We start from the raw sequence: 24,800 nt of genomic DNA, 5'->3' as shown, positions 1-24,800 counted from the left end.
ACATCTAATTGTTGACTGATGGTTAGAGAGGTACAGTATAGAGAGGGCCTTGGTTAAAATGTGTTTACTTTTATTTGTTTTTATTATATTTGTACATATATATATTAATTTCTTGTCAAATATATCACCTGTTTTACTTCATTCAAAATGTGTTACTCCTCAACAGTCTTTTCAAATAGTGCACCATAGACCACAATAAACACATTGCTTATTGCATCGTGAACCCGAGTGGCCCCAGTACCGAACCAGATGCGCAAAGATGATGATGTTAAACATGTAGAAATGTATTAATCTCGTATACCCACATAATGGACAGAAGCCCAGCTAAACACTCTAAAGAAAACCATTTTAATAAACACAATTCCAACCCCAAGCCACTAAATGAGCACACAACAAAAACCTGCTGTGCTTGCAATTTTTGCGACACCACCAGCACCCATAGCAATGGTGTTAATGCTCTAAAAGGTTTTTGAGTTGGTTCCAATCGTTTGTAGATTAATTTGCTAACTGACAGGCTAAGCCAAAGTTGTTGTTTAACCACAGTTCCTGCAATACTGACTCGACAGAAAGCAAGAATCTTAACATTGACTTTTTGGAGTGCTGCCATAATTATTTGACTTTATCAATAAAAAAATATGTTTTAAATTAAACGCGTGTTGAATTACATGGCAAGTGATATCAAACGTTTAAATGTATGCCACAAATCTTTATCGAAATTACCCCAATAGAATGAACAGTACAATTGCAAAAATATATATTCACCATCAATATAGTATCTAAATAATCTATTTTTTCCAGTAGGAAACAATATGCATAAATGTATTGGTACATGTATTGATTCATAGATTTGTACCAATCTCCTGCAATTTTAATTGTATTTGTTTACTTTCCCCTGGACACAAACAGTTGTATTTAGATGGAATGAATACTTATAATGACATGTAAATCAAATCAAATGAGTTTTACAGTTACTTGAGAACATTTCAAATGGACAATTTCAAGATTCTGCCATAATGCCTCAACTAAAACCTCTCCAACTTTGGTAATGTTCAGATGTTGTGATATGGTTTGCTCGATGTTTTGGGCTTCAGCTGCATCACTAAAAAGGGATATTCACTCCCAATATTCCATTGAATTTAACAGATGTTTATTATGTCATTTTATTTGTGTTTTTCTTATCACTTTGGCTTTATTATTACATAAATGATGATGTATTATTATTATTATTATTATCTATTATTCTATTATTGGATGTATTATTCTCCCTCAAAGTGCTGCGTTGCCATCTGGCTCGTCAGGCGCATTTGTCCTGCGGCGACCCCATTATGGCTTCCACCGCAGCTGCTCAAGACCCGATGGAGCTATAGCTGAGTTGATAGAGGCTGAGACTGAGCTGGGGTGGGATCCACTTGACATTGCTGACCAACTGCCCTAAGAATTAGTTGAATTTGACGGGTCGCTTTGATAGAAGTGACGGATGTCACTATACTGTCCGGCCGGGTTGCAAAACCCAAACCCTCAATGGCGGCATCGGCAGGTGATGGGAACTCATCGTTCCCCATATTGGACTTGGACTTGCTGGACTTGGACTTGCTGGACTTGGACTTGCATGACGTGTGCAGGCGCGCCGCAGCTAAGCTCAAGATCCGATGGCCCGAAGTCCAGGCTGAGGTGACGTGGTTCCGTTATGATGGGAAAAAGTTGCAGAAAGTGAACAGGACGGGAAATCAGCTCATTTTTTACTGAAGGAATTTGTGGTCTCTTGGCGCAATAAGCCGTACAGAAACGGGCAGTTGCATGCTTGACTGTGAGGGGATGGAGCTCACCTCCACCCGAAAAACATCCCTGTCGTCCCCGGGACCTGCTCACCCATCCAGATCGGACCGTGTTCAGCCTCACAGATAAGGCGTACGAGGCCTGGTTCGGTCCTGGCACTCAATGCCACATCTCTTCTAATGGCATATCAAGCCAAACTGGAGGAGGAGATGACGGGTTCGCCTGACCCGGCGTTACGGGAAGAGATGTGCATCACCACCGACCACGGCCTGCACCTGCACAAGGTAGCGATCCAGTCGCAAGGTAGAGCCATGTGGTTGGTGGTTTTACAGGAGAGAGCCTGCTGGCTGAATCTCACCCTGTCAACCAAAGAGAAGGGGGACCTCCTTGATGTTGTGGAAATGTTGTTCTTTTCAATGTAACTTGTATTGATTAACCCTGAACATTATGTGCATGGGATCCTGACCTCACAAACTTGGCGCCATCCAAGCCCACCAAACCCAAATAACAAATGACAAATACATCAAATGTATCGTATGTCTGACTTGCTCTAGTGTCAACCAGATCTCACCCTTTCATCTACTTCCTTGGAGACAGCAGCACCTACCATGCACCAAGGCTGGTGGCCTTGGTGCTTCGGCAGAAGGGGGTGGGGAGGGGGGTTTGACCTCTGAACCATCTGTGGGGAAAGAGCTCTATCCATCCAGCTGAATTATTCTACGTGTCTGTTCAATAAATATTTAAAGACATGTAAGGGTTTTTACATCACGTTTGTTTCTCCCAAGGAAATAAAAATGATTGATTTGCCCCACACCCAACGTGTCGAAGGGTCGCTATATCGATGCAGTCCGGTCCTTCGCCGGTCCTTCGCCCAGGCAGCGGTGCGACCTCAAGCAGCCCCCCAGGCTCCTCCGAGAGCATCCACTGCGAAGGGCCAGCGGCATAACAAGTATTCCCCTCAAGAAGGGACCCGGTCTGACCAACCACCCCACACCTCCGCTAAAGGGTCATGGAGGAATAAATGACCAGTCCTATAGCCAACCTGGATGGGATGTCTCCATCCGGCCTTCGCTCACGCCAGCGGCCCAGTTCACAAGCAGTTCCACAGAGCTCGGTTCTACTCGGCGTTTGGACCACGGGACGTTGCCGGTTCCCACTGACCCTCAGTGGTCCCATTGTTCCACAAAATGCACCGCGGGCGCAGTTAATACACAAATAAAATAAAACCTTTGGTCCCTTATTCCCCAGAGGGAGTGACCCCTCTCTCGGGCATAGATGAACTTCTCGTGAGTGTCCCGTCTCACTCATGCGAAGTATCGAACAAGCGGTGCTACGTCCGTATGCCACTAGAGGGATCTCTAACTCCTTCTATGAGACTGGTCTGTCATCCCTCTGTCTCTGAGAACAGAGAAGTGGGTGTTGAGAACATTAAGCAGGGGATACAGGCTTCAATTCGCCTAACATCGCCACCGTTCAAGGGGACAATTCAGTCACAAGCCCCAGGCGAAGCCACCCGTTTTCTGCAGGAAGAGATTTCCTCCCTGCTAGAGAAAGGAGCGATAATAATTATTCCTCTCAAACGTTTCCCTTTGTGTGTGTTGACGTTTCAACTATTCCATGGTGTCCGTCGTGCTTCTGAGTCATTACCACATGTATGTGTGCACATACATGGGATTTGACTCGTACAATGATCATTATATTGACTATTGTGTTAGTTTGTCCAATTACTTGAACCTCTGAAAATGTGGGGAACTGTGTAAAAATGGCTCTAATTCCTAAACAGTCAATGGCATATTGTTGTTATACCCATTGAAATAAAGCTGAACGTCTACAATTCAACCACATATTACTGCTTTAGTTAAAATCCATCGCAGTCATGTAAATAGGACAAATTAGAAAAATTGTGTCACAGTCCAAATACTTATGGCCCTGACTCTACATTGACGGAACCAAAGGTTATAAAAGGGACCAGCTCTTTGTGTCTTGGGCAAAGAACCACTTGGGTAAGCCAGTCTCAAAGCAGCGGCTCTCTCACTGGGTTGTGGGGGTATTGCTTTAGTTTAGCCTATAACTCTAAGCAACCAGAGGGGCTGCATGCTCATTATACCAGGGTCTCTCTACCTCATGGGCCCTTTTCAGAGGGATCTCCATTTGGGAGATTTGTGTTGGGCCTCACCACACACCTTCACAGGTTCTACAGGCTTGATGTTACAACTTTCCTATTAGCCCTTTCGGTGCTTAGTGGGGCTAAACCACGGTAAGGCAAATTACAAGGCAGCCCTGTCGGTATGATGATATGGTAAAATAATTTCATAGAATTTAGTTCACTTATTTGACCATATATTGCTGCTCCAATGTGGACGGAGTTATACAAAACTTTATTCCAAATGTTTTAGATTTTAATTAACTAACAGTACATATTACTTTAATCTTTATTGTTTTTAAGAAGAATGATACACGTATTATTATTTTTACTTTGTATATCATATTATATAGCGACGGAAGGAACAGTCTGTTTGGGCCATGGTTTGGGTGCTTGGGAAAGGATAGTCCTCACATTGCCCTCTTGTGGTTTCATTAATACATGCATATCCTCCACGGGAAGGATGCCACCAAGTTTAGTTAATGTTTCTAAAACGCTAAGCAGCATTAAGTAACGATAGTACACGTCGCCTTTTGTAGAACTGGCTACCTCGGTTGTCGGGTAACAAAACATCCAGATGAAAATCTGCTGTCTGTTCACCTGGATGTGTCAAAGGATGCCTCATTTGAATATTTTCCTACAACATTTGAACGCAACACATTTGGACACGTGGTCAATGACGTCGGCAGAAGCCTTATTGGAATTGATGTGCACACACATGTAATCATTGCCGCCCGCCCGTGAAAGCTTCATTCTCGCCGCCACACTGCGAGCGGACCCGGGACGGTCATCTTCCGAGTGCTGAACAATCAACACCTTTGGACGACTTGGTTTTCGGGCCCGGGTGCCTCTGTGGAGACGTCGGTAGCTAACTTAGCTAGCTTAGCTGGTGAACTTTACCCATCGCTGCTGAGTGAGTGACGTACGACTTTATCCAACTGGGGAAGCTGTGGCCAAATACTAGGACGGGTTTGAACTCTACGATTTCAGTGTTGCTAACTGTCGAAGAGTTGCTACTGGCTGACCGGTCGGCCGACTTCCCCGCTTCGTTCGAGGTCATTCCGTTGCGTCTATCGAGCCAGCTGTTACCGGGAAGCTAGCGCGAGTCATGAAGAGCCTTCCGTATTTCAGCCGGGGAGAGGTCATCCGAGGCTTCGGGAGAGGAAGCAAGGAGCTGGGAATCCCCACTGGTGAGTCTGCCATTAATCTGTGTGCACTTCCGAGTAACGTTAGCCTACGTAGATGACGTCAGTTCAGTAACTTCGTGGGTAGCATTGGCAGTCTGCGATGTGACCGGAATGTCCGCCAGGCTCTACATGCTTTACTATATCGATGACGGTTGATCAGCCATGCGCGTTGCAGAGACGTGTGCGCACTCTCACTGGTTAAAGACGACACCTGTTTACGCAACAAGCACGCACTGTTTTTTGGGACTGTAAAAAGTGACGTATTCAGCCCCAGAAAAGACATGCAGTATAAACAGCTGTTTATAGGTGGGACCCTCCGTGCTAGAAGGCATTGCCCCTCATCAAATATGGGTTCAGACTATTTGCATGTTAAATTGGGCATAAGTAATAATATTGAGATGCGGTTTACATTTACACAATTGAAACAAAGTCAAACCGGTTCCTTGACTTGCATCTCAACAGAGATACATACATTCATGAAATGTAAAGAATTTGTAAAGACATTTTAAAGTAAATAATATTTGCTTTTAGGTTTGTGTCTATTCATGAGGAGCTTCCAAACGGTGGAGACATTGCCAAAAGTACTCAGGGTGTTACCCACAATTAATTTCTATCAATTTGAAGAAAATTCAATTTCTAGCCTTGGATATCTTAACAAGCTTCTCTGGTTTATAAAATCCCTCTCTTTCTCTCTCCCATCTCCAGCCAACTTTCCTGACGCAGTGGTGGACAATCTTCCAGCAGATATGGGCACAGGGATCTACTTCGGGTGGGCCTGTGTCGGTAATGGTGACGTCTATAAGATGGTGATGAGCATTGGCTGGAACCCTTACTACAAAAACACCAAGAAGTCCATGGTCAGTACAGGAAAAGCAACATTTACTGCAAACTGCTTGGAGCTTAATCAGAAATTAAGCGTGCACGTTGCAAATCTATTCATAAGTTGTTTAATAGTCTTTGACTGTATGGTCCCAAGGCCATGGTCACACTAGGAATTATATTTCCCTCAATTATGTTTCAAACCTGCAACTCATTTAGAGACATTTCTTGCAACAATGTTGAAGTTAAAGTGAAAACAAGTGAAATGAAGAATTTGTTTTACAAGTATTTGGCTAAGAAATGGCATGTCTTTTAAAAAAAAAAAAGTCTTACGGCTGTTTTCAACATGGTTGTACACACTTTCCTTTTATTTTGAAACTCCCTTATTCTGTTTTCATATCCCTTTAATTGCATTCTGGTTTGACACAAGCAGTATTGACCATTACATGTGACAGTTGCAGTACTCTTATTTGTATTTCTTTTTCTAGGAGACTCATGTGATTCACACATTCAAAGAGGACTTTTATGGGGAGATTCTCAGTGTTGTCATGGTGGGCTACATCCGTCCAGAGAGAAGCTACAGCTCACTGGGTAAGACACCCCTCCCTCCCTCCACTGTATTGGCATGACCATAACAAAATACAGCATTTCCAAAGCACTATACGAATGTTGACTATTTTTGCTCGCCAGCTCCTATATCTTGTCATTCTCCCCCCCCCCTCTCCTCTTCACTTGTTGTTCTTCTCTTTACACCGGCCTTCTTTTCTGCATGGTTTTTATCTCTCTACAGAAGCACTCATTGAAGCCATAAACAACGATATTGAGGAGGCCAAGATGAAGCTGGAGCTCCCAGAGCATCTCAAACTGAGAGACGATAACTTCTTCACCAGCGCTCCCAGCTCGTCGTCAGATTTGCCCCCCACCAGCGCATCCACATCACAGACTATTATGAATGGTCACTGACAGCTGGCTGTGACTGTAGCACTTTGTTCACACATCCGCACGCACCAGAACAACATCCATTAAACGACAAAGCCTCATTCTGAGCCATTATTGCTGCACATGGCCATACTCTAAAACAATCCATCTTTTTTTAAATTTTCTTTGTCTCAACTGTTTAACTTCCTGTATTGCTTTGTTTCAGACAGCCAATCACTTATTAGATGTTCATTTGTATATATCCACAGCAGATTGCCTCTGTATATAACGGAAGACACAAACGGTCCATGCTACACTCTAGCCAAGGCCGAAAAAAAGCTACTTATGTGACACTTTTTTCTGTATCAGAGAGAAAGTCTGGGCATTATTATCTGTAACAAAAACACTGGTCAAACTGTTAGATGAATATGCAACAATGTAGCTAAATGCAAGGCATGTGTGACGACGGGGACATTAAATTATTAATGTAAATTTAACGGTGTTAAAGTGTTTGTCGTCTCATTTCCCTCAAGAAAATGTATTTCCCATCTTGTGAGACACACACCCTCTACTGTTTATCACTGCCCTACAATGGATGACCCTATTACTTTGGACCAGAGATTGAGAGGGTGCTTGACTCGTATGCAGAAATAATAATCTCACAGGAATTAATAACTGTTACAAAATGGTTATTTATTGAATGATTGTTTTGAAGAATAGGATATTTTCAACGTGTTTGAGCGGTACTCTCGACAATCTCTTTCCATTATTAGTCAAGGAATGCAGGCTGGCTGAGAGAGCATGTTCTTATGCACATCTGTTACGTTGTTCATTTCTTTCTTCCTTTGCCTGATGCTCAGACCGACAGTCCACTAGTCTCTGTGGGTTTGTTACAGATAGTAAAACATTGATATGCTTGTGTACTCTGTGCTGATCTTTGCAAAAGGCTTTGAAATGTATAAACTCTGATTTCTAACATAAATATTTGAAAGGAGGTTCATGCAGAGTAACCACCATTTGCATAATATTCTTTCTTTATTCATTAGTTTCCTTTTTACGTTCATGGGGTCTTTTCAAAAGAAAATTTAAAAACATGATGGTGCTTTACAGGGTTTGCTTAGGTCGCTGTGTGCCTGCACCACTACATTTTACAAAGAAAATGACACCCAACACAAGTATGTTAAATTCTTCAAACCCTTGTAAATAATTGTTATTAAATGACATCTGAGTCTAGCTATGTAATTTAGGATTTGGTCTATTTTAAATTAGTGTTATTTAAGGAGAAGGATATGACTACCTTTCTATTCTGTATGGTAGTTTTTCAGAAGTTTTAACTTGCAGGAAAATGTATGAATTAATGAATACAGGAAGCAGTACATCACTAATCATGTCAAATGCACTGCTGTAAAAAGCTTTAATTTCATGCTGAATGCTACATATCCATTATATTCATCCTCTAAAGCACTTAATGTACAAAAATTGTACAATAAAAATGAATGTAACTTTGAATTGTGATGTCTTGATTCTTCAAACCTTTCGATGCCTTTAAGAGGGCCGTTTTCATTACACCAACACTTGTGATTGCACTGCATTGCTGCGGTAGGGTTGAATGTTTTCCAGGGCCATTTGTTGCACTTATTTATTCTAGTTTCCAGAGGAACCAGGGTTACTGCATGTTTTCATTTTTTTTGCCATCTAGAAATTTAATCGAATAAATTGTTTTATCAAGATAAAAAAATGTCTGGTCTTTTTTATTTGTTTTGGCAGCCGAGGGATCTCTTTGTGACTGACATCGTTGGCTGATACCTGCATACATATTGTTATTGTGCACACCATGTGAAGGACAGTGGCATATGTCCCAGAGTCAATGTTTTCTGTTTTTGTTAAGTTTTAGCCTGATTTAATAAACTCAAGGTAATAATCAGATAAATATTGTTTTGAGCGGATCTTATGTCATTCTCTTTTCAAACAGTTCTTCAAACATTCAGGGCCAAAAAAAAATCAATCGAATTGTAAACAGTAGTTTCTATCTCAAAACCATTTCCATACACACTTTAGATCATTCACATTTCAAAAGAGATCCATTTGATCAAAACAAAGAATTACAATGTCCCATTACTCAATCCGACGAGTATCAGATACTCTTTGCACAAGTGTCAATAGTCCAAATGTCCAAAATGGAGTTACTGATTATGTAGGTTCAGGGTTCAGGGTTGTGTGAAGAGTGTGTGCGTATCGAAGAGGTCAAGAGGAAATGTAATGTCCAACAGAGGGGTAAATATGAGACAGTTCTGTGTTCTTCAAGTGGGAAGAGCGGAGCAACAAGCAGTTCCAATCAAATATCACAGGAGCCAAAAGGGGTCAATAATCCCCCTCTGCTTGCTGGGGCTCTCCCACTCTCACTCACATGTCAGTAATCCTCTGCTGTGCCGTTAAAGAGCTGACTGTGGTTGTTTTTGGCTGGCTGCTACAAAGTCTAGAATGAGATAAGACACTGGACTCAACCTGCTCTGCTGGGGATTCAGGGTAAAGGTCGTGATCAGAAGGCAACTTCACGTTGATGAGTCATGAGTCTGGTGATGTCGGTGCTTAAGCAATTTAGAAATTAGAACAACTCGGAACCTTAAAAGCTGTCTTTCGGTAATTTCTGTAAGTAAGTTCAGATTAATCTCTAAAGGCTCTTCCTTTTCAATTTGTGTGAGAATACTAAATTACATAGAAAACAATAGTAGGGATGGTATGATAGCCCCTTGGGACAGATGAGGAACCATTAAACATAGATCCAAGAATGATTTAAAAGTAGTTTAGACTAATTCAACTCTGTCACGTAACACAATCACACACAGAAGCCAATACCAACATGTTACTAAGCTCAACAATTACAGGGAACAGCTCCCCCAAATCACTTCAACTCAGCTCGGTGCATCAGCAGGTACATTCACGACACAAATGTTCATCAAAAGTGCACTCAACTTTATTATGAAACAATAATTCAGAGCAAATTTCAACTCAACCAAGTACAGAGACCGATCTTAATTGTTTACTCTTTCGGTGGGTGGGATGCAGACCTCTTATTGTCCTGGTGAGACAGCAATAAAAGGCAAATGCAAAAACGTAACTGGTGGAGACCTAAAAGAACAATGTCCTGCTAAATTAATTTGTTTTGAGTATTATTCTGGACACATGCACAGACATGCAGATGCCAGCATTTCACTGTGGCTTAAACAAGACAAAACCAGTTGGAAAATATCTCTCTTTGTGTAAACTAACCCAAACAGAACCCCCCCAAGGTACAGATTTTACTTCAGTGAAAAGTTTTCTTTGTATATTTTGGTGACTCCTGCAGTGCGATACAAAGTCCAGTTTACAATTCAAACACAGAAAGAACTGACAGTAATGTTACGACTGATTCATTTGAGCTTCATACCAGATGATGCAGAAACAGAGGAAGTATATTACGCTAACATTCATTCCAAATGTTAACTGGGTTGTAATAACAGAATGCAATGTGCAATTACATGTAGTATTTAATGTGTCACTGTGTTGAACATTCAACATGCTAATTTTAACTAACATGAATGCCTTTTGTAAGCTTGCTTTTTCTCTTATATCAATGGAGAATGATTTCTATATCATTTTATGTTGTTCTTCAAATTATATTTGTTCGACAATAAAATGTTTTCTAGAAAATGTAAACAAACACATGAATATGATTGTCAGCACATATAGAACTTTCCCAGAGGTGTGTGGCTCAACAAAGAAACCAACTCTTCATACCAATCAAAGGAATAGGTTGCATCATCCAACAGGAAACCCAAATGATTGATGTTGAGGCTAGACCACTAGTAAGTCTACATCCAACTTGACCCAGCAGTCATATTTTGTCAGACGTTTCAGACAATGGTCACAGAACTTCATGACCATCATAAATGTCATAACATATTAACATATTGATTAGGAACTGGCTGGTGCGACTAAAGTGTCTTTGAAATGTAATATAATTGAAAAACATTGCTGCGAAATTGCCACCCTCCTTCACCAAAGACTGCTCCGCCTGCTGATTGTGCCAACATGATCTGAAGAGATCCAACTCTTAAAAAAATAATTAAATGGACATTACATGTCTGAGGAATGGGGAAAAACAACTTTCACAACACGTTTAGACTGAAATGATGCATCAGGCAGAGCTACTTCCCTGTCAATAGCTCTCGTCATCGTACTCTAGCTCAATCTCGTCCTCATCCAACAGTCCGTACTTGAACTTCCGATACACTGTCCCATCTTTTCCCATGTACACAATGTCATCATCATCTTCCTCATCTTCCTCACATTCAATGATTCGGTCGCTGTACTCCCCAAATGAAGAGGTGTGGTGTTGTGAGGCAATGCCCCCATTGGTGCCCAGTTTCTCATAGCCTCCCGCTTTGGTTTTGGGTGCAATGGCAAGTGATTTAGATCGAGCATTGAGGAAGAGGAAGAACCCACCGCCCACAGAGAGGATAAGCACAACACAGGCCAGGACAAGGAGTTTGGCGGTGCTGCCTTGAGACTCCATGTCTTCAGCATCTCTCATCACAAAGTTTACACCAATGATGCACTCCTCTGAGAAGAAAGATATAGAGCACACCATTAGGTTACTCCAAGTAAGAAATGTAATCTGTATACTGGGTTTGTCTGGCATGAGTGTCTTTTACAAGAATGTTGTTTTAGTTGAATGCTGTCTTGTCTTTCATGGCCCTAAGGCCTTTTTTGTAAAAGCAACATATTTCCATTGTTTACAAGTAATGGAATCTATGTTTGGAATGGGAGATGAAACTCATGTCTATGTAGTGGGAAGGCTATCAATTAGATCAATTACAAAGGGTGGTAACCATTGCCAATTATATGTCCTAAAGGAGGAGTGTGACTGATGACTCCCAAACAAGTAAAACACTATTGTGGGTTTCAAAAGACTTTTCTAGTGTGGGTTCTGGTTTACCTCGTGAGGCCTTGCAGTCACAGCACTCCCTGGGTATTGGTTGATCATCATGGCGTGTCTCATTTCCACAGCAGGACAAGCAGCGACCATCAAGCAGGATCTGGAGTGCGGGGCACACTGTGCAGCTCGACATGCTGGGACCACGGCAGTCAATGCAGGACGGGTCACATGCCTTGCAGTTTGGCTCATCACTCTCTGACTCAGAGCCCTAAAGCAACAGAATAATTTGTTACACTGCAGACTGAATGTCACACATTTTATCTCCAACTACTGCTCCAGGACTTAAAGAGCAGCCTTGATAAACTGCAGCTATATGTCCAATATATTATAATTTTTTCCCGAGAGCAAATTCAGCAACACACAAGCTTTCTCACCTGGGAAGTGGCATAGTAGCCTACGAGACATTTGGATAAACAGATGCCTCCCATAAACGTGTAGCCTTCAAAACAGGACTGACAGGCCAGAGCGCCCTTATCTGGAAGGAGATAATGTCATCAGATCGCTGAGCTGGAATTTACAGATTAAAATCATATCAATAGGTGCAGCAGAAGTTCGTCGTAGCTTGGTGGGAGGGTGTTGGCTATGAAAATAGTAGTCTAGGGGTCTCGGAAACTGTGACATTATTCATACTCAATTAAAGGGAATATTTTCAAAACACAGTCCACCACACAAAAAGAAACACGGCAGAAATAAGCCATGACAGGCTTCCTTTACCACTGCAGGTTTTGCAGGTGGGGTGACACTGGTGGCAGGTCTTGGAGCGGCTGTGTTGGTAGAAGCTCGGAGGGCAGCTCAGCAGGCACTGTCCCCCCCGCCTCAAGTAGACGTAGTCCTCCCGACAGCTCAGACAGTTTCTGTTACCACGACCCCCACACTGGCTACAAGAGGGGTCACATTGCTCACAAACCATGGTGGTGGTGTTGCCAAAGTGACTGACGAGGAGAGAGGATATCAGTTTAGTTTGTGATGTTCTTTGATGAAAAATAAGATAGCATTGTTTGTGTCCGTGTGCTCTTTTAACCTCTCTGAACAGGTTTCGACGCAGTTGCTTCCCTGCTTGAAAAATCCAGATTTACAGTTGACACACTGCAAACTGTGACGACCAACACATGACTTACAGCTGAAGTGACAGCGTTCACACACACGTTTGTCTTTGTCCTCTGCATAGTAACCCACAGAACACTCCTGCACACATGTGTTGTCTAATGGGAACAAAGTTACACATTTTAAAAACGAGAAGTTTACATTAGATGGATAAAAAGCTATTGGTCGAACTTACTCATTAGGAAGTGTGGCTCATTGCAGCTGAGGCAGTTGTCTTTGCCCGGTCCAGAACAGCGATGACAGAGTTTGTGACACTGTTGGCACTGCCCATTATGGTCCATATATGAGCGCAAAGAGCACTGAATGAACCACACACAGTGCCCGCTGGCATCTTTACGCCTGTGGGTATCGCAGCTGAGGCACGATGAGGGCTGATGCCCTGAGCAGGTCTGACATGACATGTCACAATCTAGGAAAATAAAAAAGCAATGAGACACAGGCAACGAATAAACCCTTAAATAATAGAGTAGAGCTGCATTTGATTTTTGCATGATTAATATAAACGTCCACCTTCCCTACCTCTGCATTCATTGGTAGTCGCGTCATAGTAAGTGCTGTTGGGACACTTAGCCAGACACTCTCCATTGTAACGGACAGCTTTTGGGTTGCGACACACATCACAGTCATCAAAGCTCGGCCCGTCACAAGAGGCACAATCAGCATGGCAATGCACACACTCCTGTGGCTTCTCGCTGGCAAAGTAGCCATTGGGACAATCATCCACACACTTACCCTCATGGAGGAAGTAGTACTGAGCACACTCTGGAAGAGAAACACATTGTAATCTCTTCATCCCCTCAGACAGCCCTAACTATTCCTCATACTGGCTTGTTCTTCTCATCCACTTCAATAACAAGAAGCAGTCATGAATAAAACACTTGTTTGTGTTTAACAACGATGCTAACACTACATACATAATCAAAAACTATATATCTAGGAAACAATCTTGTCATGTCAATTTAGGTACTACTACTAAAGATACGTTGACCCAATGTTTCCATCACTCTTCAGAGTCTTCTCCCAAATATCTCCTGTATTCCTCCATCCTTCTTCTCATCGGATTCTCCTCTGTCAATCTTAGATGTAAGCATCATGGCTGAACTATTTGTAGTCTAGTGAGCAGAGAACAATATCTCCTTCCTCCTCATATCCCTTCTCCTCTGTTCAGCTACTTCAACACTAAACTGAGTCACCTTTCAAAAATGCTCTCTTCAATCCTCCTCCATTTCTCTACTCTCCACTGCGACAGCCAGCGTACTTACTCTTACACAGGCCATCTTGATTGCACTCTCCACAGTGAGCTGGACAGTGAATGCATTCACGGTTCTCGGTTGCGTAATAGTCCTCTGGACAGTGAGACCTGCAGGAGCGGTCCAGCAGAAGATACTGTTTCTCACAGCTCAGACAGTGAGAGGAATTTCCCTGGCAGGATGCACACTCTGGCACACACGGCTGGCATACACCACCTTGAGAAAACCCTCTGGGAAGGAAAGAGAGAATACGGTATCATTAATATAGTATGATGGTGTGTGTGCAAGCCAAGAAATGTGAAAACAGAAGAAGCACCTCTGACAATCCACCACACACACTCCATTGTGGAGGTTAAGCCCACTGCGGCAGCGCTGGCACTGCTGGGCATCCTGACACATGACACACCCTTTTGAGCAGTCTTCACACCGGCTGGACGCCTGGTTGGCAAAAGTACCAGATGGACAACGGGGCAAGCAGGTCTGATGGGAAGTCAAAAAACGACCTGAAGGCAGAAAGACCAATCGCAGCACTGACAAAAGAAAACGAATGGCCACAAAGATCGTCAGTGGTCTAAAGCTTATTTAGATTTAAGGTAGATTCTAAATCATCTCGTCCTTCATCGTCTACTTCCGAAAAAACATATACTTGGATGGCAAGTTTGCCTAAAACATCAAAGAAAAGGCCACTCAACATTTAGTAGTGTCAGGAGCTAGTAGTGGCATAGAAGCAGCAAATGCTTACCAGAATAGCAGCTGTTGCAGTCCTCCTTCCCCGCAGCAGAGCAAGTCTTACAGGCGGCGTGGCACAGCTCACATTCGCCCTGACCTGATGGGCAGCAATAGGCAACCAGGACAAAATATTGACATGAATGACAGAGGAGGAAATGAGGGGATGACAAATAGACTGAAGTGTGTGTTGCGGAGTGTCTTATGAAAGATAGAAAATACAAATCTCCCTGCTTGCTTCACCATTTGGGTTTGATGTTTATGTGAGGGAAGTTGTACAAAGTCAGCGTCACATTTTACAAGTAAAGGAAAGGTCATGTTGACAACAATTAGTACTTTTCCATACTGTTTGTGAAGTGTGTCTCAGTGCAGGAAGAAAGCTGTCTGCCCTCTAAACACTCCCCGCTCTTCAGCATGAATCCCTCCTCGCAGGAGTCACAGTCATCATATTGTGGCCCTCCACAGGTACGACAGGTGCGGTGACAAGGCTCACAGTCCCGGCTCTCCTCATCCACAAAGAAACCTTCCTGACAGTGATCCACACACTTGTCATCTGGACATACAAATACACATTTTTACTTTCTCTATATACACAATAAAACTTTTCCTATAATAATAATTTGTCATCTGACACTTTTTCAAACTTGTGATGTTTGTGATCATAGACACCAATAGATGGAGAATTTTACTTTAATATTTACAGTTCTTTAAAAAACATATTAAAACCGAATGCCGATCACAGTTTCTCCAGTTGATATTCACACCACAACCCACAGTTATAAATGGTTCAAATGTTTACCAAAGCCAAAGAAACCCTCTTCACACCAGTAGCACTGGGACTGGTCGCAGATTACACATTGTTGTTCTTCACATGGAGTGCACATCATGGTGTCGATCACACTGTGGGTCCGATCTGGACAGGACTGATGACAGTCTGTGCCTAACCTGATAGACAGACAGAAAGACAGATGGTATCAATGCGAGGACATACCACTATGGGGGTGCAATTCAATGAAACTAAACTGAAGATACTTACTGGTAGTAATCATCTTCACATTTGAGACAAACAGTTCCCTGCTCCTGATCGCCTGAATCCTCTGTGATGAAAAGCAGAATTTAAACGAACCAGATCAGGCATATTGTGATGCCTGGACTTGGTGAAATAGCTTTGTTTGCTATCTCAAGGCAAGACAAAACATTTTTTGCATTTTTGATCAGCCTTGTTATCAGTTGTTGCAGCTTCTGTTCAATGTATATATGATGTAGCACTACTCTTTTTGCAAAACTATCTCACCATACTGAAAACATAAAAAAATATATATATAAAGACAATATTACTGTGGTGGTAAGTGTTAATTTTTTTCTGAACCCAGTTTCCTTTAACACCAGCAGGAGGCACTCTGACAACGCACAATAAAATGTTCAGACGCTGTAGAATCGAGGGGCACTCACAGATCAATCTTCAGCTGAATGTGACTAATGTAAAACTGTCAAACAAATCAAACCCAGAAGTCCTCACAAATGTAAAAGTCAAAGAGTTTCTACAGGCATTACAGTTCATTTATATTGTCTTATCTTCAAGAAGTCAGAAGTCTCATGCTGTCTGTGTAGCTTGCACTGAAGGTGAATTTTGCTGAATGACACAAAAACAAGCATAATGTGAGTGAGGTTATGGAAAAAACTTTTGCTGTTAGTGTATGTTTTTTTATTGGAGACCGGGGAACCTAGGCAGGGGATATTAATATGTAATTCAGGTGTGAGAGAGGCTGTTTTTGTACACAAAAGTTTCCTCCAAACTAATTCACTCCTGCTGTCAATCAAAATCATCCATCCGATAACCGAGGAAGAGCCATCTTGCCCTCCCTTAGTCCAATGATGTCAAAATATCTCCAAGGACAGAAGGAGCAGGAAGAAACGGATCAGACAGGAAGCAGAGAGACGCATAGTAAAAGAAATAGAAGGAAGAGATGGTTTTTTTTAAACCCCCTTCTGCAGACTTTCCCCAGGGACATTCATCCTTTCCATAAAAGCCTCCATCGACCCCCACACCCCATTCCTCTCAGTCTTCTTCCAGCACCCACAACTCAACACTGCACTGGTTTGCACTTCAATGTGGTCGACAAGCCCCTACCTGTGAAACCTATTACTCATACAGAGAAAGACTTTGACAAAGGAAAGGTGGGAGGGACAGATGAGCTGGAAATCATGCCTTCAGGCTGTGTCTATGAGAAGAGAGAAAATAGCTCCTGCATAAATATTAACCATGAAAGCCAGGGGAGATTTCAACAGAATTTAAACTGGCATACACATCCCAAGTATGCACATGTGGAATGTGCAAGCACTCATACACACGCATTTACAGTCTACATGTACTCACAAGCTACATATTACATTCACACGTACAAACAATCACACATCAAAGTGATTCATTCTCAGTCTCAGTGATAAGAGATGACACAGAGTCAGGACTGAGGATGGACAAACTCAGTTTTACCATCACCTCAAATTATTACTGCAGTTTGAGAAAGTGACATGTTTATTAATTGTTTGTGAAGTGGATTGCTGGTCGAGAAAAACAGAATATGTGCGGGTATAATGATGCAAACCCTTCATAAGAAAGACTCAGATATGAGCTGTACATATCACAACAGCAAGGATTGGAGTAATGCAGGGCTACTCGTGGTTCCTCGCGTCTTAAAAAGTAGGATGGGAGCCAGAGCCTTCAGTTATCAAGCTCCTCTTTTATGGAACCAGCTTCCACTTTCAGTCCGGGAGGCAGACACAGTCACCTCATTCAAGAATAGACTTAAGACTTTCCTGTTTAATAGTGCTTATAATTAGGGCTGAATCAGGTTTGCCCTGGTCGAGCCCCTAGATATGTTGCTATAGGCTTATAGGCTGCTAGGGGACGTTTTAGGATACCTCCTCTTCTCTCTCTCCTTTACATCTCTTCATTGCACATTACTAACCCTACTCGCCTCATAGGGTCCATTGGACCTGGATGTGTCTAAAGCTGGTCCTGGGTCCTGACCCCTAGCCCCTGCTTCCTGCATCCAGCCCCTGGCCTGGACCTGGCCTCCTTCCCAATGCCTCCTTCTCTGTGCCTCCTGCCTCAAGGGCCTGGCCTCATTGATCTGGCCTCCTTCGCGATGCCTCCTGCCTCTGTGGCCCGGACTTCTGCCATGGCCCCTGCTGATGCCCCCCTCCTCTCTTCCTCCTTCTGGTTCATAGATTGTGGAGGTCTGGATCGTGGTCCATGCCTACTACTAATTATTCATACATTCTGTCATATTCATTGAATGTGTTGTAACTCTGTAATGCTATTCATCTGTACACATGACATTTATTGCTTCTCTTCATCCGGGGAGAGGGATCCTCCTCTGTTGCTCTCCTGAAGGTTTCTTCCCTTTTTTCCCCGTGAAAGGTTATTTTTGGGGAGTTTTTCCTGATTCGATGTGAGGTCCTGGGACAGGGATGTCGTATGTGTACAGATTGTAAAGCCCTCTGAGGCAAAATGTGTAATTTGTATTTTTGGGCTAAACAAAATAAACTGAATTGGAGGTGAGTTGAGCTTTAGGTGCCAAAAGCCTCTGAGCAGAAAGACTCCAGCTCTGCAGTAAAGGAGCGAGATGAATACTTCTTCCCTGAAGCCAGTATGACCAGTAAAGGTCAATCGTAGTTGATTTTGAAAATAAGTAAACAAATCATGGTGCTATGCAAAGTATGTGTGAATCATCATGTCTTGAACACTGATGGTCAAAAAAGGTGTCAAGCAACCCTCATCAATGAAATGAAAAAAGTGTATGGAGCAAAGTAAAGGAAGTAAGGAAGTAAGGGCACAGATACCCAGAAAGGATGAACGTTCAAAGAAAATCTGAACATAGACGGATTAGAAATGTGTCAGCAGCAATGCTCCCTAACAGAGGAAGTCATGGAGCCATATGCCAAGATAATGAGGGCTTTTTATCAACTGGTGATTTTGCCAGCCTGAGCAACCTTTTATCATCGGGCTAAGTTATACAGAGCCTTGCAAAGTCGAGTACATTTTATTAATATAGCCCACTATCCCACATTTGCCTCAAGGGGCTTTACAATCTGTGCAGCACATAACATCCACTGTCCTTGGACCCTTGATCGGATAAGGAAAAGAAAACTTGGATTTAAAACATGACTGATCCAATTATATTATATTATATTATATTATGTTATGTTCACCCAAAATTGAAACAAAACCCCAACCTCAAGTGCAACTGTTTGGCCTCAGAATGCATGTCGAATTATTTTTGGTTTTGTTTCCTTTTTGGAGCAATGTTTGCATAAACATGCCCGAAAAGATAATAACATTTTGGGTTGAACTTCAAAGAATTGATTTAAGATCCACAAAGTAGCCCCGAAGAAAGTAGAGGGCATCCAAAACTGCCTCAGATGCCAAACATGTCTGACTGTAAATGGCAAAAATGTATCAAAAGCCTTGAAAAGCCAAATAAGGACAACGTGTAAGCATACACACACATATATTAATTGCCAGATCCTACACGTTCTGTTTCATCTTCACTTCCGCCCGTAGCCTTGCGCCACACAGGGAACAATCATCTCAAATATCTTATCTGCTGACTGGCTTGTTTAGCTGGCAGAATTGTGATTACTAAGAGCAAGTGGTGGGAGGGAGGCTGGTGGGGTGAGAATGGAGAAAGATATTCCACCTAGAATGCATAATGATATAATATTACCCGTCTCCACCTCAGACTAGTTCAGCACAGCAGCTTCCTATGGTATGTTGATAAGCATGAGTAGAAATGCGTCGTCTTTATGTGGCTTGTACTGACATGGTGAGGTGTAAGAGCACAAGCAAGGAGATTTATACAGATTTCATACTGTATGGTTTATTTCTCTGTGTTAAAAAACTAATCACAGTCAAAACACCATTCAGAAAAAGAGCCCATAGCGTGTTGTGTTGCTGTACACAAAAGTATGCTGATTTTTTTATATTAACAAACATTGTGGAGGGTTCCGGCATTGAAAATACAAATAATTACCAGAGGCATTTAGCCTGGAGCGGAAAATATTTTAGCCCTTTGTGGGATAGATGACGTGAATTAGATTTCAGGTAATGTTCCTTGTCGAGAAGATAAACATCAGTCTTGTGGCATCTTCTCCTGGTGTCTGATAATTAAGGAAATCTACAGCTAGTTAAGATATTGTCTTTAGTTGGTCCAAATGACTTCCCTAATGAATGAGGCTTATTGCAATATATACAATCTTCATTTCAATAACTTCTTCACATTTAAGTTAATTTATGACGATGTGTCTGCAGTGAAATAGAGCTTACTGTAAAGAGTGAGGTGCATTAACCATCAATGGCAGCATCATAAGTAAGTGCAAGCACCCCAACCTCACGGTCAACACACTTAGTACAGTAAATCCTACTTTATTAAGAGTTATGTTTATGTTACAAGCTTTTCTGACATGTCTGCATCTCACTCCTGGGGACTGAAATAATGTCTCCGATTCTGAAAACAGTTGAATTTGAGCAGTACAAGTTTTCTTATCTACAGCCACGTTGAGTAGTAAGATATTGCGGTGTGCCATATAACTGCTGCTGCTATAACTTGATTATATTTATATTTCTGCGCTTTGATCAATGTAGGTGAAAGAAGTAGGAGGAGAGAAAGTGAGTCGTGAGAGAAGATGTGGTGCACTTACTGCGTTCACATAGCTTGCAGCCCTCGTCACAGGGGACACAGTCCTCTTTCTCTGCATTTGCAACCTTACCTGATAAAAAACAGCAGATATAAAAATACATACAGTAACACAACAAGATGTTGAAATAACATGTCTCCAAAAGTATTGAGTTCATGTTAATTGCTCACTCCTGGATGTATAAAATAAGGTTTTTATAATTGAGAAAAATAAGCTTTATTTTCAAGTTTCTTTGTTTGTCACAACAAATGACTCACAGCTGTTTTTAGTGGGGTGCAGTATATCTTACAGACACTTCAATCAAATCACTACCAGTCTCATAAATAGCCATTGTAATGTTAATTGTTGTCATCAATCAAAAAGATGATGCTAGTTTATTTGTGCTGATCTTATTTTAGAATTACACTCTTTGCCATCTTTTACATTATCGCTTAATTGTTAAACCAAACAAGGACGAGAGTGCTGCCAAACTCAAAGCTTTAGATACAGTATGTTCCACCTACTCCAGAGTTCAAGCGGCCTGTGGGGCGTGTTTAGACCTGCCTGCTATATGATAAGAACTTCGTCTCATCCTCCCTCTCACATATTATATCCTCACTTAAAAACTTCCAGCATCTCAGTCCAAGCACATCAGCTCTTTCTCAATCCTCCTTTGGTTGGCATTCACATTTGACACAATCTCCCTGAGGACACTAAATACATTCAGCACATGTTCTTTAGTTGAACAGGAAGTAGAAGCAAGAACACATTTTGGGCTTTTTTATTGTCTTCTCTAAGAAAAATGTTGTTTCATTACACTGTATTGCTATAATTAAGAATAACCTAAAACACCTGAATCACCTCATGGACATATTTTATTTTATTTTATTCTATTCCATTTGTATATCCCTTATACAGTATGTGGGTATCTTGAGGGATCTAATATATATATATATATATATATATATATATATATATATATATATATATATATTTTAATGGGCAATGAAATATGTGTTGTAAAATGACAAATTAACCTTAAACGTTAACTTCAGAAGCTTAAAATCCCTCCTCTGATCTGCATATGTCACACCTGACTGAAATAAAAGCATAGTATCTTCTTATTTCCTATTCTTTGGTCAATCTATGCATAATATACAATACATGCAATTGTGGCTAGGAGACCTGGGGGTTTGCATATTTTGTATTTTAGTTTTAATATTTTCTTTAGGTCACTGTGCTACATGTCCCTGAGGTGATGTCTGCCACATTAAGACAAGCTCCGTGACAGTGCTGCTGAGCAACAGCTATTATAACATGTTAACCATGTTTATTGTTTGCTATACGTCATTACTTAAAGTAGTGGACTTTATCATAGTGACTATAGTAAATAAGAATGCTGCATGTCTGATGAGGCTCTACCAGCATCTTTCACCTGCACTGCACTCCAACGGGACGCACTGGCCATTTCTGGGCTTGTGTCCTGGGCTGCAGTGGAGGCAGTGGTCTGCTGAGGAACAGAGGATGCAGTCTGCGGGACAGACTTCACACCGTCTTCTTGAAGAGGGGAAGAACCCCTCTGGACAGACATCCCGACACTGACTCTGAAAGAGGTACCTGGCCACGTCAAACCTATCTAAATGGAGAAAGACAAGAAAATGCAATATGTAAAGGAAATGTTGTGAGGGACAAAACAGATATGCAGATGTGTTCAAGACAGCAGGTCATACACAGAAACAGCCCATAGACTTACTTAAACTCATTATATTAACATTGAATGGTCACACAGTTACAACACACAAAACACCTGAAAGTCTCTTTATAGATGTAGATTGTAATATATATATATATATAAAATGCAGGTATTCACAGTGAGGCATTGTTAAAACATTTTTGTAATTTGTAATTTTGGGCTATACAAAATAAATTGAATTGAATTGAACCAGTTTGTGATATTGCAGATATTGAAATGAGCCACTGGCATTTTAAATGAGACTTCACATAAACACTACATACATTGAGATACATGTTTTCAAAGTAAAATATTCCAATGATATGAATTAAGTGATATTTCAATTGTTAAATTGATCAATTAGGTATTCAATTGCTTTTAAGATTGAAATCCTTCTGGCCTGTCTTTGCTTCCATCAAATTTAAATAAACTTCTCTATACTTCTGTAATACAGTCTGTGTGACTGTATTTTCAGGCATGTCTTTGCTTGTGTGTGTATTTTAAAATGTTCTTTTTATCCTCCTTTTGTAGCACTTTTATTCTTTCCCCCCTTTAGAGACAGCAGGGGTGGAAGACTCCCCATTACTATCAACGGCCAGTGTCAGTAATTGTCTGCTCAATATCTACCAGTATACATGTGTGTGTGTGTGTGTGTGTGTGTGTGTGTGTGTGTGTGTGTGTGTGTGTGACTGGCCAAGATAAGAGAGGTTGTTTTGACAGAAATGACACGGGGAGAGACAGATGGAGGGTTTCTGCATGTTATTATTGTTATGTCTCAGTGAGCCTCAGACAGACCTGCAATTAAATGGAACCACATTTGCAAACAGTCTGACAAACTTGCCGGCTAATTGAGTGTGTGCGCACACGTGAGGGTGAGAGAGAGTGTGTGCAGGGGAAATCTGGTGTTAATCTTCTCCATGGCTGTCTGGTATCTTAAAGTGGGTGTGTGCGTAACATAATCTCCCCAGTGTAAATACATTAATTCTGACAGCCATAATACCGTCTGTGACACTGTGATAAACACAGTTATTACTACCACCTTCAAGTTGATATTTCTTCAGCTGTGAGCCTCTAACGGCGTCCGGTTTTATCATACCAATTGTTTCCTCACTGATGAATAAGGTTGTTTTTTTGTATTGGATTCACAAGATCCTAAAACAATTAAATAAGTAAGAACAATTCCTCAACAAACGTAGACACAGCTTGTCCTTTAACTGAACTAAAACCTGAGACTTGCAGTGACCTCTGCAAATACAAACAAATGACTGATTCTCCCTTTTAGCACATCAGCAAGCCTTGGATGAATTACTGCTTTAATTAGATTAATTTTCCTTTAGAGGATTGATAGTGGAGTCTGGCACAAATGAGCCTTGGCTTGATCCATGTGATGTCACAAAAAAGCACGATTTCACTTACATTCCAGTCACAGCTAGATCGATGGGTTTTTAAATGAACACAAGTGCACGCTTGCAAAATTCTACCTGTGTCACTTCAAAGGCTAAGAGCATGCCGGTTTGGGATGAAGGGAAAGAAAAAAAGGAAATTATTTAAATATGTAAGATAATTTCAGTTAGTCATTCAATTGGGATTTACTCATTGAGTAATATATAACCGTTTGTGTCATTATCGAACAAGAGGAATAGTGGCTTTCAAATCTTGATCTCTGTTAGTGTACCTCTGTCACAGCTGGTGCAGTTGTCAGGTCCCTCATCAGTACACTCGTGGCAGGTGTGGTGACAGAGATGGCACTGCCTCTCCATGGCGTAACGCCCTGTCTGGCAGCGGATGTCACAGCGTCCATCATCAAAGAACCTGCAGGTGGGAATGTGGTTAACAATGAACATGCAAAAATAGCTTTCGCTAACATTTGTTAAAATAAGAAGCAGTGCAAAGTGACCAAAAGCTAAATAAACTATGGATAGGTCACTCATTTTAGAATAGACATGACATAAATTGCAGTAACAAGAGTTCTTTTATTAAGCTGCTTTCTACATTTGTTAAAAAGGTTGTTTGAACTATCTAGAAGTGTGACATCACTACTAGTAAGTCAGTGGTTCTGACCGTGTCGGAGGGCAGCTGGTGCAGTCCTCACTCTCTGGACCACTGCACTGTAGACAGGTAGCATCACACAGGTGGCACTTTCCATGACGACTCATGTACTCTCCTACAGACGGATAGCGATAGTGAATGACACATTTAATCATGAGTGCTTTATTTCTATTTGTTTACCTGCTTGTGTATGCTCACTTTTTTTCTTTTTACTTGAGTGACTAGTTGCACCAATTATATCCAACAGTCAGTTGTTATTGTTTTCATTTCCTTGAAGGTCCAGCTCATTATACTCTGGTTCCTGACATCCCGCACAATAACAGTCTTATCTCGTTTTGTTATCTTCTGTATATGTGCAAAAACGTTTCACGGGTTTGAAAACATCTTTGAAAACGGCAAGTTTGAAAATGTCAGTCAGGCATACTTTCTAATTGCGGAG

General features: G+C 41.5%; 2 protein-coding genes across 2 annotated transcripts; one reads left to right on the top strand and one right to left on the bottom strand.

Moving 5' to 3' along the window:
• The first annotated feature begins 4,588 nt into the window (after positions 1–4,588).
• On the top strand, positions 4,589–8,352 carry rfk (riboflavin kinase). Its single transcript, XM_034542355.1, has 4 exons — positions 4,589–5,109; positions 5,812–5,963; positions 6,414–6,516; positions 6,716–8,352. Exons 1-4 carry the CDS (start codon positions 5,028–5,030, stop codon positions 6,886–6,888), a joined length of 510 nt encoding a protein of 169 aa, XP_034398246.1. The 5' UTR covers positions 4,589–5,027; the 3' UTR covers positions 6,889–8,352.
• A 1,535-nt stretch (positions 8,353–9,887) lies between these two features.
• Positions 9,888–24,458, bottom strand: LOC117735932 (proprotein convertase subtilisin/kexin type 5-like). The gene is made up of 17 exons (XM_034540851.1): positions 24,374–24,458; positions 23,988–24,124; positions 22,003–22,216; positions 20,605–20,673; positions 15,938–15,998; positions 15,701–15,846; positions 15,248–15,454; positions 14,918–15,001; positions 14,492–14,678; positions 14,188–14,405; positions 13,445–13,687; positions 13,101–13,334; positions 12,843–13,023; positions 12,536–12,753; positions 12,196–12,296; positions 11,822–12,029; positions 9,888–11,445 (listed from the first exon to the last, which is right to left on the bottom strand). The coding sequence occupies exons 1-17, from the start codon at positions 24,456–24,458 to the stop codon at positions 11,042–11,044; spliced, it is 2,997 nt and encodes a 998-aa protein (XP_034396742.1). The 3' UTR covers positions 9,888–11,041.
• Between the last annotated feature and the right edge of the window lie 342 nt (positions 24,459–24,800).

This window comes from Cyclopterus lumpus, chromosome 9, assembly GCF_009769545.1.
Source record: "Cyclopterus lumpus isolate fCycLum1 chromosome 9, fCycLum1.pri, whole genome shotgun sequence".
NCBI lineage: Eukaryota > Metazoa > Chordata > Actinopteri > Perciformes > Cyclopteridae > Cyclopterus > Cyclopterus lumpus.
The sequence above is the reverse complement of the archived record's forward strand: the minus strand, read 5'-3'. Positions and strand labels throughout refer to the sequence as shown.